The sequence below is a fragment of the Callorhinus ursinus genome, unplaced genomic scaffold, assembly GCF_003265705.2.
Source record: "Callorhinus ursinus isolate GAN/ISIS: 27379988/994484 unplaced genomic scaffold, GSC_fseal_2.0 scaffold11, whole genome shotgun sequence".
NCBI lineage: Eukaryota > Metazoa > Chordata > Mammalia > Carnivora > Otariidae > Callorhinus > Callorhinus ursinus.
In genome coordinates, this window is record NW_027397073.1 from 57,759,513 (window position 1) to 57,776,154 (window position 16,642).

Genomic DNA, 16,642 nt, shown 5'->3' on the forward strand with positions numbered 1-16,642 from the left:
ATATAACAGTATCATGGTTGTGTTCTTTAAAAAATATGGAGATAGCCAGTGAAATATGTACATGCAGGCAAGAAAATATAGACACTTTACTTGTGAGTGATCATGCCCATGGCTTTGAGTGAAGGTGACTCCCACCCTGACCCACACCCAAAGCCTCACTACTCACACAGGGGAAAGCAAACAGGATATTAAAATTTTTCACCAATAATTTATTAACAAGTTTCCAAAACAGATTTCCTGGCAACACAATCAGACTACCTTATTCTGCTTTTGTATGACATAGATTTTTGTGTAAGTTTTCTTAACAGTTAAAACATTTATATCACTTTCAAAAACCTTATTTTTTTATTTTTTTAAAGATTTTGTTTATTTATTTGACAGAGAGAGACAGCAAGGGAGGGAACACAAGCAGGGGGAGTGGGAGAGGGAGAAGCTGGCCTCCCACTGAGCAGGGAGCCCGATGTGGGACTCGATCCCAGTGAGCGGAAGACAGCTGCTTAACCGACTGAGCCACCAAGACACCTCTCTGCTTTTTTTTTTTAAGATTTTATTTATTCATTTGAGACACAGAGATAGAGAGAGAGAGAGAGAGCATGAGCAGGGGGAGAGGCAGAGGGAGAGGGAGAAGCAGGCTCCCCCCTGAGCAGGGAGCCCGATGCAGGACTCGATCCCAGGACGCTGGGACCATGACCTGAGCTGAAGGCAGACGCTTAACGACTGAGCCACCCAGGCACCCCCAAAAACATTTTAGTTTTGAGTTTGTGTGCCTACATTTTCATAGACAAAAATATGTTGGTGTTTTTCTTTTTAACAAAACCCATGATTGTAATTTAAGTCATCATATGGCATATGTGGTAGGAGAGCCACCACAGTTATTCTTTGACTTTTTTTTAAATCTTTATTTGGCATTTTATTACTACACTAATGTATCTAAATGGTTAAAAGTATGTATGTGTTTGTATGTCACAAATAATTTATTTGAAGACTTCCAGGGGTGATCTTACAGATTTTTATTTTTAAATGCTAGTTAATTTTAAAACACATGTATCTTTTGTTTAACGAAAAAGAAAACTTCTAAAAATATTATGACAAACTTAGGTCTCAAAGCTACTGTTTTCATTTATTTTCTTGTTTAAAGGTCTTAAAATTCCTGGTAGGGGAAAGGAAAAAATACTCAGAATACTTGACTCATTTTGTTTCCAGTTTACTTTTTTTTAAAATGTGCTTCATTTTTGCTGTGACTTGAGACGTAGTTAAGAGTGGTATGGAAATGCAGGAAGTTTATCCTAGCAAAGATAAATTAGGGAAAACCACAATAAAAACGATGAAGGTATATAAAAATTTACAACAGAAAAGAAAGGAATTATAATGACTAATCGAGTAGGATGAGCTCATATTGGAACTAAGATACTAGACAGTATGAATGTGAAAAATGGGAAAGGAGAGATTAGAATTTTAAAATACCAAGTGCCTTATATTTCTTAGGCAGAAAATGGGTATTGATTACATATATCTTTATTAGACATAGCAAAGAGTAGTATATTATTCTTTATCGTTTTTGTTTTTAAATATTTTATAACTATTTTAATTGAATAAATGAATAAGATCAAAGACACATTATTAACCAAAACAGAGATAATGTTTAAAGGGTTATGACTCATGCCATAGAGAGAGGCTTCCTGGCCTATTTTAGAACCTGCATGCAGCCTGTCCATTAGTGTTTGGTTTGTACCAATTTTCTCTTAATTAAATCCGACATGACCTTTTGGTGTTCCATCAGGATTGCATATGTTCTAGTAATGCACCTGGAAACCAACATTCCATGAAACTAATCATCTAGGGAGAGCCACGAATATTTGCACAGTCAGTGTTGGCACACGTTCTCATTTCAGTCTCAAAGGACAATTTTAGGGAATGGTATGAGTGAACTGTAAACATCAACATGTGGATTATGTGTTTGAGGGGAAATGTTACTAATGAATATGGCAGGGAGTACATGCCTGGTTTTCGGTTATAAGAAGAACACACACCTGTGAGCCAATTTAGACTAAAAGGGGTAATTGGCAAGTAGCTGCTCACCTGAGTGGGCCAGGCAAAGGGAAAAGACTTGCTGCGGGAAAGTCGACTCCAGGGTAAGAAGGGGTTTATCTTTGTGTGCGAACCACTGAAATTATTAGCTGAAAACACTATTTAATGTCATTATTTTAGTCATCGCTTTTGACTCTGCTTCTAAAAAGGTGTATTTTATTATAGCTCCAGTGCCTCTTTTCTCTTTTACTGTCACTAAATGAAAATTCCAGTAGACTGGTGAACATTCTGAACCCTGTAATTCTGGACGTAGAGGGTGCTTCACGTAAGAGCTATCCTTAGAAATCCTATTTTAACATGCTACTAGTTTTATTTTTTAATTTAAGTTAAATAAAGTATTCCCAAGTTTTCCCCATCATAGAACAATCCTCAGTGTTTGCTTCTGATTCCTTAGTTGATTTGTATTGTTTCTTTTAAATGGTAATTTCGGGGGTGGGGAGTAAGGATATTCTTAGCAATTCAGGAAAATGAGCAAATCACATCTCATGCACCCAGCCATCTCAACTTTGGTTTCCACCTTCCACAGCAGAAACCAAAAATTATTCATAAAAATTCCATGATTTTAACATAAGTATCCTCAGGGAAGAGCAAACGCACCTATCAAGTAAGTGTTGTTAAGGATTATTAATGCAGAAGCCGACTGTTCTCTGGGTCACCATTATCACTTTTGTGACACACACAAGGCAGATACAGTTCGTAAAACGTGGCATGTTTTACCTTTTACATTTCAGTACTGCACAAATGAAAAGCTACTAAATGTAAAATTATAGTTGTGCTATGGAACAATCATATTGAGAAATCACATAAAGTTTTGTAATAAAAACTTATTCAGAAACCACTGAAGGGACATCTAATGCTCTGAATGTTGAATCACTGACTTCATAATACTTATTCTAGATTATTGCCAGCAGTAACAATAACAATAATGGATCAAAAATTTAGGACCCCTTTATTTATGAGCAAGAGCTTTAAAATAAATGCATAAATCCTAGACTGATCTTTTTCCACATCCGAATTCCACCTTCACTCCTCTTCAGTCCTAATGGAGTGAACTGGATGCTGTAGGACTTGACCAAGCCCAAGCCAGGCCAGTGCCCAGAGCAAGGACTCCTAGGTTTTCTGCACCTACTTTGCCTTTAGGGTCCCCGCCCCTTCCGTCTGTACTTCCACCGTTCAGTGTGTACCCCACACCACGCACAGCCACCCCCCCCACCCACCCGGGACCAGTCACGTCACAGCTGGAGGATTGACGTTCACGAACAAGCCCCACCCCCACCCAGTCTGCCGAGACCATTCTGAAATCTAAAAAGTGCAGCTGGATTGTCCATGTGGGTTGCAATCCCAGCTTCAAGGGCATTTATTCTCCTAAACCTGTCTCTCATCTTAAAATGGAAATTTACACAGTCACGGTGGTAAATACAGAAAGCACACCTGGCCCGAGGAGCTCATCATCATGCCTCAGTTCATTGTTCACCATCCTTGTCATCTCCCTTCCCAGGTCCCCTTTCCAGCCCAGGGCCCTCACTTGGCTCCTTCACATTAGGGACCAGCAAGAATCCTGCTCAGTTTCATCCAAAACTCCCTCCAAGGGCAGCCTCAGTCTCCCCAGTCTGATTCAAATGTGAGCCTCATCTCTGCACGAGGTAACCTTGAGTGTGCCAGCTGTGTGAGGCCACCCAGAGGGCTATCACCCTGCCCACCGCTGCTCTGTCTTTCACACCCCCATACTCTGTGTGCTGCTCAAGAGGAATCACCACCTGGAGCCATGCTGCCACTATCTTTAGGACCTCAGACATTTCCACACTGCCTGGACATTTCCACTTCTGGTCTCTGCCAGCCACCTGCATGCCCAGGGAGCCATCCTTGGAATATTTTAACATTTTTTAATATATCTAGAGTAAAATAGTCAAAAATTGTTCCTCTCATTAATCAATATAGAGCATCATCTCTTTATTTACTCCTTTTTACTCTTCACATTCAACATATTCCTGTTTCTTGGGAGTTTTTGTTCAACAAATAAAATACGTCCCTCCACCATAGACACACATCCGTCTATATCCCGCAGGAGACCTCAGCGGCTCCCTCTGGACTTGGCCTTTTGGTAGCTAGACTCAGCTTTCCAGCCCACTGAGCCCACTTGTGAAAAGGAGATAGACAATATTAAAATATTTTCTAAGATAAAATGAGGATTGATATAATTAGAATAAATATTTTATATGTGATAAATATATTTTAACTGCTTTACGGATTGAAGCATATCTAACCTGAAAGAAAACACATGAAACTTTCAGCCATGGGTTTCATCCAGAAAAATTTGGTGGTCCAGCAAAACATTCCACTTGCATTTAAAAGAATAGTCATTACCGGGGGCACCTGGGTGGCTCAGTCAGTAAAGTGTCCAATTCTTGGTTTCGGCTCAGGTCATGATCTCAGGGTTGTGAGATCAAGCCCTGAGTCAGGCTCTGTGCTCAGCATGGAGCCTGCTTAAGATTCTCTCTCCCTCTCTCTCTGCCCTTCCTCTCCCTCTAAAAAAAAAAAAAAAAAAAAAAAAAAAAAAAGAATAAACATTACTAGCCTCTACTGCTTCAAGTGTTCTGAATTCAGAGCATCCCAACATGAACCAAAATACCCCAGTCTCTAATATGATCAAGCACAGGTTTGAATGGCATTACATAAGAAATAAAATGTTCCTATTATTTAAAAAAAATCCCCATTTCTAACATCAGATTTTACCCTTAATAGAAATACCATTTCAGACAAGGAAGGCAGGAAGCCCAGTGTATTTTCAGAGCCAATATTTCAGTCGATTGCTTTGTTTCAGACCTGTAGGTTGTATACCTGAGCAGTGCCCCATCATAGTATTTGAAATGGGTGAGGGTTTTGTTAGGTGCGAGAAAGACCACTGTGCATAGGGGCTCCTTCTCAGGGAGATCAGTTTTGGTAGCATCCACATAGAGTTAATTATCTAGAAATGAATCCTTTTAAAACTAGTCATGTGCCCCATGGAAAATCTCCATGTGTCTCCAGAGGCGTGCATAGCTCAGTTTGAAGTTCAAGTATCTTAGGATACTTACTCCCTTTTAATGAGAGCGTGATATGTTCTTGACTTATCTCTACCTTATACAAGTACAAGCTTCTTGAAAGTAGGGCCTATGTTTCTATCACTCACCTTGGCATCCCTTCTATACCTTGAGGAGTGTCTGGCACAGAGCAGGCTGAATGCCCTCCTATAGATACAGGCTGCCCACTCAAATTCCCACCAGGGGCCAGCAAGGGGGTATGAATGAGGGAAGCAAGCTAGGTATAAGACCACTGGGCACAGAGAAACTGTAACCTGAATGGGCAGGTCCGCATTCACAGACCACCAAGGAAGACGTGCATTAAAAACATTGGCGTCACAACTGACTGTAAATGTTTGAAGAAACAGGGAGACATGGCTCAGGTCTCGGAACACCTGACTGACGGGGTGACCTTCAGTGGGCCAAGCTGAGACAGCAGGACCTGCAGGCTTGAACTGACACCTGTGTAGGAGGAAGATGGTAGCAATTGGAGGAGGGCATCTGCTCTGGAAATGCTCCTGAGTGGAGGCAGCTCAGGATGTAGGAGAGGTTGGGGTGGTGGAGAAAGGGACTGGGACTGGCCATGCTCAAGAAGTTGGATTTGATTCTGTGGCATTAGGACCCATGGGAGGTTTAAAGGCAGGAATCAACCTGGTAGAAAAAAGAAAAAACACGTTTGAAGAGGTTGTTTCAGGTGGTTGACATGGGTTTTCTTCTATTATCTTCTTGTCAGGATCATGATGACTGCACACACACACACACACACACCTGTCAGCTAGAACCCTTCTGAGGTGCTTTTGACATTGGTGTGGAGGCAGTGTCACATGGTGGGATAGACCTCAAAGGTCAGCTCGACAGCCCATTAGTTGTGTGCCTTTCAACAAAGTGCCTGACTTCCTTGGCCTCCCCTCCTCTCAGTAAAATGGGGGAGAACCATAGCACCTATTACATAGGATTGCAGTTTTTTAACTGAATGAGATAAGACATAAAATACTTCACATGAGACCTGGGCAATAGCAAGTGCCCCAAAGAAGTTAGGTATTATTCTATTTACGATGGATCGCAATTTGAATTTGTACTACCTTTCTTCCCTTCAAAAAACTCTAATATGCCATCGTGAGCTTAAGGACCTTGACCTCTCGGCGGCGCTAGGTAACACAGAAAACACAACGTAGAGAAATTAGAATGTGAAAAGAAGAGATACAAGTCTTCTATCAAGATTTGAAATGATGATTTTTAATATCTCTCACTTCCCACGAGCTAGAGAACTCATCTGAACACAATGGAGCCCATCCTTGAACGGCTTTCACTTATGCTTTTCATTGCCTTTCACTTTTTTTAGTTGAGCTCTAGTCCTCCCTGCCCTTTTTGTTGTTGCTGTTTCTTCCAGGCTTGTTGGTAGTCAGAATGGCCCCCACGTACATTTTCTTCTCAGCAGAGGTCTGTGTAAGCCAACTATTGTGAGGGAAATGGAATGTATTATTGGCCTGATATTGAAATTTCGAGACCTTACCTTTCAAATGCTTTAGCCCCACGAGGGGACGACTGCTGAGAATCACCTTCTTGCCTATTTTACAAACATCTGTAAGGCACTCACAACCTGCAGAAATCAGACAGCGGGGCTGTGGGTGACCGCAGCTGTGGGTCACCGCTGTTGCTCCCTGGAGCGAGGGAGGTTTGTCAGAGTCCATTGTCTGCTGTTGTAGATTCCTTGTCTTGGTAGTCGTTTGTCCGGCCTGGGAGCAATCTCCAGTGACCTACTACTGTCCTCATGGTAAGGGTGTTTGCCACGCCAGCTTTTGGGAGACAGACATCAGAGGCCGAGGAATATTGATCTTCCACTGAGGTTCCCCCCAAATCTCAGCCCTGTGAGGGCGTGGGTGCCAGGGTAACCGCCTTGTGTCTCAGGCATGCGTTTCTAGGCTTCTGGTGGCCAGGGTCTCTCAGACCCCCACCAGGAGCTGCCAAAATCAAAGGGAATGGCCCTTGGGATCAGCAAAGCCTACGCCGCCCCGGCCTCTGGCATGCTTTTTGATTTTGTTAAAAGACATAGATCTCTGAGTCAGAATGTATCCGTGTCTCAGGAAATAATTTGAAATATATTATTCAGTATAATTTGACTAATTTCAAAGAGAAAAGAAAAACAGGATTGACCGATGTTGCCTTAAAAACCTTGAATTGGGGTGCCTTCCTTTTTCTTTTCTTGCCCCCTCCAAAAAGAACAAAAACAAAAAATATGATTTGAATGAGCATTCATGAAAATATCTTGAATCATTAGCCAAGAAGACTCTCTAGTGCCCGCTCCTGAGCAGTTTTATTGGTGAACTCCCACCGTGACCAGGTCAGGGAGATGGGCACGTGGTGTGTCGCCAAGGGCTGCTCTCAGATACTGACGGTGCACTGACCCCACGGCGGGAGGGGAAAGGAGACGAGGAAGACCAAAGCAAAACTGCACCAGGGGTGATAGGGACTCGGGACCCTCGCATTGCATGGTTGGTTGGTTGGTTTTCTTTCTGTGATCTGCTTAGAATAATCTTTGTATTCAGGTTCATTTTCAGATCTTAACCCAAGCTGTTTTAGTTCTTCTGGATACCTGTCCTCTAATTTTAGCACTGAATAGAACAATGACCTAATTCATTTTTCTATCCCAATCTTTTTTTTTTTTCTTTTGGTCTAACTTTTCTATCCTAATTGGTTTTTTTTTTTAGTCTATTCCTATTTTTTTTTCTACATCAGCAGGTAAGAAAATCATCAAGACTACCATTTATATCATCAACCAAGTGAGCCACTAAAGCTTATAAATGCCCTTTGTTTTAAAGATAACCCATATGTAGTTATGTAAACATTAAAAACAACAACAACAACAACCCTATCACCTTAACTGCCTCAGCCCCTTGGTGAGGTGGTATAGCCATGTTCCCAGATGACATTCTATGTGTGAAGTTCCTTCTAAATCAGAGAGAAATCGGATTCCTTGATTCAAATCGCTGGTATATAAAGTTAGACTAATCAGTAGATTCAAAGCAATCATTACATTACATCTCCATGTGAGACCACCTGATACATTGGAAGATGGAGCCAAATGTTCTTGATGCTGTGGATCTGCAGTTCTCCACCAGGAGAGAGATGAAAACACACCCAGACCTAACCTCACCCCAGGCCAATTAAATCAGTCTTTTAGGTTAGGATCTCAGAATTTTTTTAAAATTCATTTATTTAAAGTCAGTTAATTAACATTAGTGTATTATTAGTTTCAGATGTGTAGAGTTCAGTGATTCATCAATCTCGTATAATACACAGTGCTCATTACATCACATGCCCTCCTTAATGCCCATCACCCAGTTACCCATCTCCCCACCTTCCTCCTCTCCAGCAACCTTTTTGGTTTCCTAGAGTTAAGAGTCTCTTATGGTTTGTCTCCTTCTCTGATTTCATCTTATTTTATCTTTCCCTCCTTTCCCCTATGACCCTCTGTTTTGTTTCTTAAATTCCACATACAAGTGAAATCACATGGTATTTGTCTTTCTCTGACTGACTTATTTCGCTTAGCATATGCAAGCTGGTGCAGCCACTCTGGAAAAGAGTGTATGGAGGTTCCTTAAAGTTAAAAATAGAGCTGCCCTATGACCCAGCAATTGCACTACTAGATACTTACCCAAAGGATACAAACATAGTGATTCAAAGGGGCACCTGCACCCCAATGTTTATAGCAGCACTATCAACAATAGCCAAAATATGGAAAGAGCCCAGATGTCCATTAACAGACGAATGGATAAAGAAGATGTGGTATATATACACAATGGAATATTATTCAGCCATCAAAAAGAATGTTATCGTGCCATTGGTAATGATGTGGGTAGAACTGGGGGATCTAAGAACTTTTTAAAAGCTACACACATATGCAGCCAGAGTTGAGAACCATGGTCCTCAGTAGAGAACAGTTACTGGAGGCCAGGACGGCATTCTGGTTACCTAGGGAAATGGGCTGAGTTGAGATACAAAGCGTTGAGTCTGGGAAACAGAGGAGTGATTTGCTTAGTGATTGACGCAGTTCCATCACAGCGTTCTGAGGCCTGCATGATCATCACTCATTCTGAAGAGACCCTTGCAAAAGATGCCCCCCCACTTTCAACGTATTGGAAAGGAGTAAGACCAATGTGCTTTCCAGCTTCTACAGATAATCTCCAAAACATCAGTCGAGGAAGGGATTCGTGCATATATGATATATTAATATTATTTAATATTTAGAGACATTTTAATAATAAATAATACAGTTTATACATATGCATACAGACTGATTCATTTATTCATTGAGCTCCTGCCATGTCTCAGGTAAACACACTAAGGAAATCAGAGAAAACCATAACAGCTGTGTTTCCCTCCAGGGGGAACTGGAATGAAGTAATAACAAGGGAATCTAAAGCTAAGAAAGGGTAAGTGAGCTGCCCTTGGGAACTTGCCCTGAGCCTGGAATATCTCTGGGGTGACTCCTATCGGGCACTGAAGAGAGAGGTAGTTTTTCTTCTGTAGGCACATGCCTTCCATGATGCTGGAGTATCTGATTCATCCACTATAACCACTGTCATAAGAACTGTTTCTGGAACTTTCAGAGTAGGTGGCACAGGCCTGTGTGTCTAGTGAAGGAAGCAGAAAGTGTCTGGACTACCCCTTTGTTTGGTGGGTATGCTGGGAAGACTATCTGTTTACACAAAGATAGACTCGGGGTATTTTTCTTTCTTGTGAATAAGTGACAAGCTGTGAATATTCTTTTCCACAAGCTAGAAAGGTAGTAATAGAGAAGATCCAATGTTTACTTGTCCCCTCTGTAACCTTAGATTGAAGTCATTGAAATCTTCAGCCCATACATCAAGAGAATGGCACACACATGCCAAGGGACATGGGCTGAAATGGCAGGCGCAGCTTTGTGAGAGGCGGTGTGCATGGTCCTATAAAGGGACGAGCCTCAGAGACATCAGAAGGTGGAGTCAGTTTTCACAGAAAGGGTGAGTGTGTAGTCAGAGCAGCGAGGAGGAATGACAGAAGCTTGTGTTGTGGACAGATGGGAAGGAGGTTTTGATGGCAAAGCAGGAGAAGTAAAATTATACAAGAACCAGCTGATAATTGGTCAAGATGAATGGAAGGTGATTGAAGGGGGCTTCCAGGTGTGCCACCATTGCTCAGTGTCCAAACCTTAGCCAAGGAAGGACCATTCATAAATATATTTAAACACACCTTGCCTTTGTTCTAATGCTCTGCTATTTATAAAATGCCCGAGTATGCGTTAACTCCATGGATCCTCAAAATAACCCTGAGAAGTGTTACTGAAATCAGTATGTAGATAAAGAACGATGATGACACTGAAGCTCATGGTGGCTAACTTGTCCAAAATCACACAGCCAGTTAAAAGGCAGAGGCAAATCTCAAATCCAAATATTTGAGCTTCCAATCCAGTAATCTGCAATGTCAAGATCCTATGGTACGATTGGGTCCTGGTCCCAGCATGTGCCTGAATATTTGTATGATTCCACACGTATCATGGGACTCTCATGCCTTCGAAGTTATACTCCTCTCATTTCCTTGCATTTCTGCTTGTCTTACAAAGATTTATACTGTGATGCTCACACCCTCAAATATGCATGAGCATAGGGTAGAGATTAGGGTTTTTACAAATCTGGATTCAAAGAAATTTTATATTCCAACTTCCTATACCTGCTAGTATCTATAGAAATGACGTTTTATAATGCCTGTCTCCCCTTTTTCTTCCCAGTCCGTAAGAAAGAGCTTTTGAATACTCAGATCTCAAGAGCTGAGCCCAAGATGCTGATCATGGTCAGTGACAGGAAGTACAACTGCTTAAAAGTCTAACTTCTCTCTCACTTTTGGAAGTCAGGTGAAAAAAAAAAAAAGAGGATTACTCTGACAGCACAGAATAAGAAAAATATTAGAAACAAGAAAAGGCCATTTTTCCTATAGAGGCTCATTTCATTCTATCTGCCATTTCCCTGGGATATCTGCCAGTTGTTAGCAGGAAGAATAATGTTACCCACTTTTTAAAAATTTCACTCTTGAGTATTATGGAGATAAAATAGCTAAATGATAGAGAAATAACTTTCTTTCACAGCAGTAGTTTAAGAGGGGTAGAAAGAGCTCAAATGCAGATACATTTGATGACCTGAGAAAATTCAACCATGAATGAAAAATTCAGTATTTCTATGGGTGCTGTTTGAGAAAGAGTCCCATTTGCATCAACACTAGAAAGGAGAGCCAAGTCCATCTATAAGAGTGAGGGGACTGCCTGTGGATATTAATCATTTTACTTGCAAGCCCCAGAAATCTTCCAGTTGCAAACTTAAAAAAAAAAAAGCCTATGTTCCATTTTGCTGCAGGACCAATGCAAGAGACCATCTATGACTTCTGGAGGATGGTGTGGCACGAAAACACCGCAAGCATCATAATGGTCACCAACCTCGTGGAAGTGGGAAGGGTAAGTCGGCTCTCCACCTACACTGCCACGTGTTCCTTGCTCAGCTGGTAACATGAAGTAAGGCAAGAATAGGCTTTTGAAGTATCATGTATACTCCAGAAATCATGAACTACTGCACTGCCTCCTATCGCTTGCTGCACTTGCTTATAAATCATCAGTAAACATAGACTGAATTGCTTTCATTTGTTGCGATAGCAACAGACAGGAAAGGCACTCAAGATTTAAAAGCAGTTGTTATCTGGCTATATTGAGCACACAATAACACCTCTAAACACGAACACTTGTTGTTGGGTGTCAAAACTCAATAGGCACTGCATTAGACATGACTGCATTCTAACTCGGGAAAATTGACTCTAAAAACAGTGTACAGCACTGGGTGCAGTCATTAGCAGGGCATTCCTGCATCTCCTCTTGCTTACTTTTTCCTTTCCTGGTCCTCTGTTTCTTAACCTGTAAAACAGAGATCATCATCTGCGCCCAAAGTCTTGTACTGCTTTATCTGGAGGAACTGGTAATGAGAGCTATTTTTGTTTAACCAGGAAATGCTTCCGTAGTTATGACCTCGGTAGTGGTGGGATTATGTCCAAAGTGGAATTTAAAAATGAGAATATACACAGAGTGCAGTTGCTTTGTTTTATAGTAGGGTCTACGGCTCTGCTCCACTCAAGAACCCTTTACTTCTTAGAGAAGGTTGATCTTCTGAGATTGACCCTCGGCAGCAAGGGCAGCCTGGAGATTAAGCCTAGAAGTGAAATATGGGGGCAGACGCCATCCAGGGGTTGTTTCTTAAGATTCTTGGTCAGCCTTAAAAAATGGGGAAATCCTGCCATTTACAACAACGTGGATGAACCTGGAGGACATCATGTTAAGTGAAATAAGCCAGTCACAAAATACATGATTCTACTTATATGAATTTTCCAAAATAGTCACATTCATAGAAGCAGAGGATACCATGGTGGTTGCCAAGGGCTGGGAGGAGAGAGAAATGTGGAGTTGATGTTCAGTGGGTACAAAGTTTCAGTTACACTAGATGAGTAAGTTCTGGAGTTCTGCTGGGGGAAATAGTGCTTACAAAGTTAACAGTATGGTTTTGTGCACCTACTTTGTTAGGAGGGTACATCTCATGTTGAGTGTTCTTACAAAAAATGAAACAACAAAGGGACACAGGAAACCTGGGGAGGCATTGGATATGTCTATTACCTTGATTATAGTGATACCATCAGGATGTACGCATAGTCGAAACTCATCAAGTTAGCACTGTATGTTGTAATTGTATATCAATTATACTTCAATAAAGCTTTCCAAAAAAGGATTTTCAGAAGTATCAGGAGATGCAACTCAAGAAGAGAGACATTAAGAAGTAGGAGATACTTCGAATTCTAGCAAAAATAGCAAACTAAATAATCTGAAAACCCTCCTCCTACGAACATCTAGAAATTCTAGATAAAATATAAATGTGTTTTCATGTTTGTATGTAATATACGTATAAATCACGTGTAAATGTAAATATACATGTTAAAAATGTTTAGCTTAGCTCTCAAAAAAGGAAACTACTAGAAACCAGAAGAATGAGGACCAGACAGAGAGTGGACACAGGCACTATTCTCTGGAAGCTGGGCGGGTGGGGAGGGTGAGTCTTGGAGGGAGTGGGGAGCGGGCCTCAACCTTTGCAATCACGGATCTTGGGTTTTACAGCCCACTGAGAACAGAAGATAATGTCTTAGGCCTGTGCAGGACTAGGAATTTGAACTGAGGCTGCCACAAAAGGTAGACACTCAGAGAAAGGACTGTCCAGGGGAAGGTGGAGGGAGGCAGAAGGGGGAAAGCCAGCCGGACACCAGAACCAGGAAGTAAAAAAGAGGCAGATCAGTCTTCACTGAGGATCTAGGTGAGAAAGCACTTCCACCAACTCATGGGTCAAAGTAAAATGCCCTGATATAAATCAGAACATAGTTTGAACCTGAATAAAGAAGTATCAGAGAGTAAACTTATAGGGTGCAAATAAAATAGTACCTAAAAGGATGTATATGTTTTAAATGTTGTTAGAAAAGGAGAGAGATTAAGTATCTAATTCAAGAAGATATGTGAAGAACAGAGTACAACTAAAGAGGAAATAATAAATAGAAGAGCAGATAATTATTAAGTGAAAAGCAAAGAAACAATAATAAAAAATCAACAGAATCAAAAAGGCTTTGTGAGGAGATTCATGAACTAGACAGACATCTGGCAATCTGAAGTAAAAAATAGAAAGCCAAAAGTTCCTGATATTTGGAATAGGATAAAGATTCTTTTATCATAATAGATAAGATGGTAACTAACAATAAATTTGAAATTGACATAAATTAGGTAAGTTTCTTAACAAATATGATTTTCCAACACTTACTCAAAAGGAAACAAATTCTGAATAGACATTAATTAAAAAGTGAATTATGGCTAAAAACTGACCCATGGAAAAGCACCAGTCCCAAATGTATTTACAGGTGTGTTCTACTAAATATTTCAAGGAATGGAGAATCTGGATCTTATAAAAATTATTTGAAGAGAAGAGATAAAGCAAGACTGCTCCCCTACTTTATTTTAGGAGACTAGTATAACCTTGACATCAAAACCAGACAAAGACATAGGAAAATAGAAAATTATAAGTCCCATAAATTGGGAAGAGAGAAATAGACCGACAGGTCAAACTAGCCCAGATGTTGACTATGGCCATATGTGGAGAAAGCATGAGCTTCACAATGAGATGAGTTGGGACATTTGGTTATTGATGTGGACAAAAAAGAAAAAATCATAAAACATCCAAAAATGAATACCAAATAAAGACCAAAATAAAGCTTTAAATTAAGCTTTAAAACTTAAGTTAACTATAAATTAAGCTTTAAAACTTTTAGAAGAGGGGCGCCTGGGTGGCTCAGTTGTTAACATCTGCCTTTGGCTCGGGTCGTGATCCCAGGGTCCTGGGATCGAGCCCTGCATCGGGCTCCCTGCTCCGCGGGAAGCCTGCTTCTCCCTCTCCCCCACTCCCTCTGCTGTGTTCCCTCTCTTGCTGTCTCTCTGTGTCAAAAAATAAATAAAATCTTTTAAAAAAATAAAAATAAAATAAAACTTTTAGAAGAAAATATGAAGGAAAATATTTATGACCTTTTTTTTTAAAGAATGTTTCAAAGATACCAAAAGTTCAACGTTCTAAGGAAAGAAATGGGACATCTGACCATATTAAAATGGAAAACTTTCTGTACAATAAAAGATATAATGTGATAAGACAATGGGATAGATACCAGGAGACCAATACGTGAAGTACAAAAACTTACAAAGCAGTATTTTATGTCCCGAAAGTACAAAAACTGTTTCTTGTCTTTCAGTTCCCTCTGCTGGAACACGGAGCAGGGGAGCTGGCTTAGAGACTGGGGTAGCAGGTGCTCCCTGGATACCTGGCCTAGAAGGGGCCACCCAACCTTTCTGCCACCCACCTTTCACCTGGGCGGTGGGGATGTCATGGCACCTGCTTCATAGGGTTCTTGTAAACATTAAGTGAATTTCTACGCGTCAGGTGGTTAGAGAAGTTCCCAGCCCCTTCTGAGGACTTCGTAAATATAGGTATTAGTGTCACACTTACCTTTCCACCGACAAACCTAAGACCTATAGTGATGTCTATAGTTATCTTTTTCATCCCATTCTTTTGCTGTGAAAGCAGTAATGACTCCTGAAAAATAAAAATTCCACGCCATCAGAATTTTTGGTTTCTGCCTTCTGGCACTCAGTAACTGCCCAATGAAATGAATGAAGGAGATTTCATTCCAATTCAGTGTCAGAGAGCAATTAGCCTATGCTAGGTTAACATGGAAGAGCTAAGCTAAAGAAGGTCTGTTTTCGTGTACATGAGTTTCTTTCCCTGAAATGTATGTTTGGTGGATTCTGAACCCTGCGTTCATTTCACAAATACCTGTTGACTGCTTGTGGACGATAAGGAGAGAGAGAACTGGAAACTGCTGGCACGGTGCCTTATATTCACCGTGACCGTACTCCTTAAAAGTTATTCACCACCTCAAATTGCACATATTTGCATTTGCATTTTGAGTTACCTGGCTTTGGAAAAAGAAAAACTAAAGGCCATGCGGTGGTGGTCTGTTCCTTCCATCAGGCACCTGGACCCACCCCGTATAGGATAGTCACTGTTGGTTCTTGGGATGGAAACTATTCCTTCGGACAAGTAACCGTGGAAATCCCAGCTTTTAAAAGTATGCAGGGGAGAGGGTGACTAGGTTTCAGGTTTACCCATAAATGAAAGCCCATAGGCTTAAAGAAACTCAGTAATTTTAGGCCTGGTAAGCTTATTAAAAAAAATTAAAAAAAAAATCCTTCCGAATCCATACCAGGTTTGTGGGGATGTGGTCAGCTGTGAAGAATGCTCACCTCGTTACCCGTCAGCTCCATGGATGGGTCCGCCTTCAATTAGTAATGAATTTAACGGCATCTGTCCTTGAAATGCCTGGCGTGATTTGGGGGTTTTGACAAGAAGTCACATTCCCTCCGGGAAAACGCACTACCCTTTTCCCAAGCCACTTCCCATTGTTAATCCCGCACATTTGTTTAGAGATTACTTCCCCATTTTCCATGCTTAAAAACAGCAACAACAAACTGCCGAAGAAATTAAAATGACATGGTTTTTAAGGGCAGCAACTACCTACTTACCATGTTTACTGCACATGGTGTGTCCTTCATGAATTAGGCATGAGCTAGGCGGATGCCTGTTTGTTTACACAGGCTTGCTGCTGATTCATTAAGTCAGAGCTGGGAACCTGCTTTCCCCTGATTTTTGCCCCTAAGCGCTCTGCATTAGGCGGCTGTAATTGCCGGTGCTGGAGCCCCTGGGAAGCCCTCCCTGTCGGCAGCACCTGGTGCCAAAGACACAGAGGCTGCACTTCCCTCCAGCGGGATCCCCGGTACAGCTGCCAGGACCTGTCATTATCTAAGACTTCCTTGTCACCACCGTGCATCGCCTTTCAGCCCGTAT

At 41.2% G+C, this 16,642-nt stretch overlaps 1 protein-coding gene across 5 annotated transcripts in view; it reads left to right on the forward strand.

Annotated features, from left to right (window-relative positions):
- PTPRM (protein tyrosine phosphatase receptor type M) overlaps window positions 1-16,642 on the forward strand; it is an 817,256-nt gene that overhangs the window by 753,182 nt on the left and 47,432 nt on the right. For all 5 annotated transcript variants that reach the window (XM_073898518.1, XM_073898514.1, XM_073898515.1 and 2 more), the window contains one exon: window positions 11,534-11,631. In XM_073898518.1, the coding sequence (XP_073754619.1) occupies window positions 11,534-11,631 (98 nt within the window). The remainder of the gene's footprint in view (window positions 1-11,533; window positions 11,632-16,642) is intronic.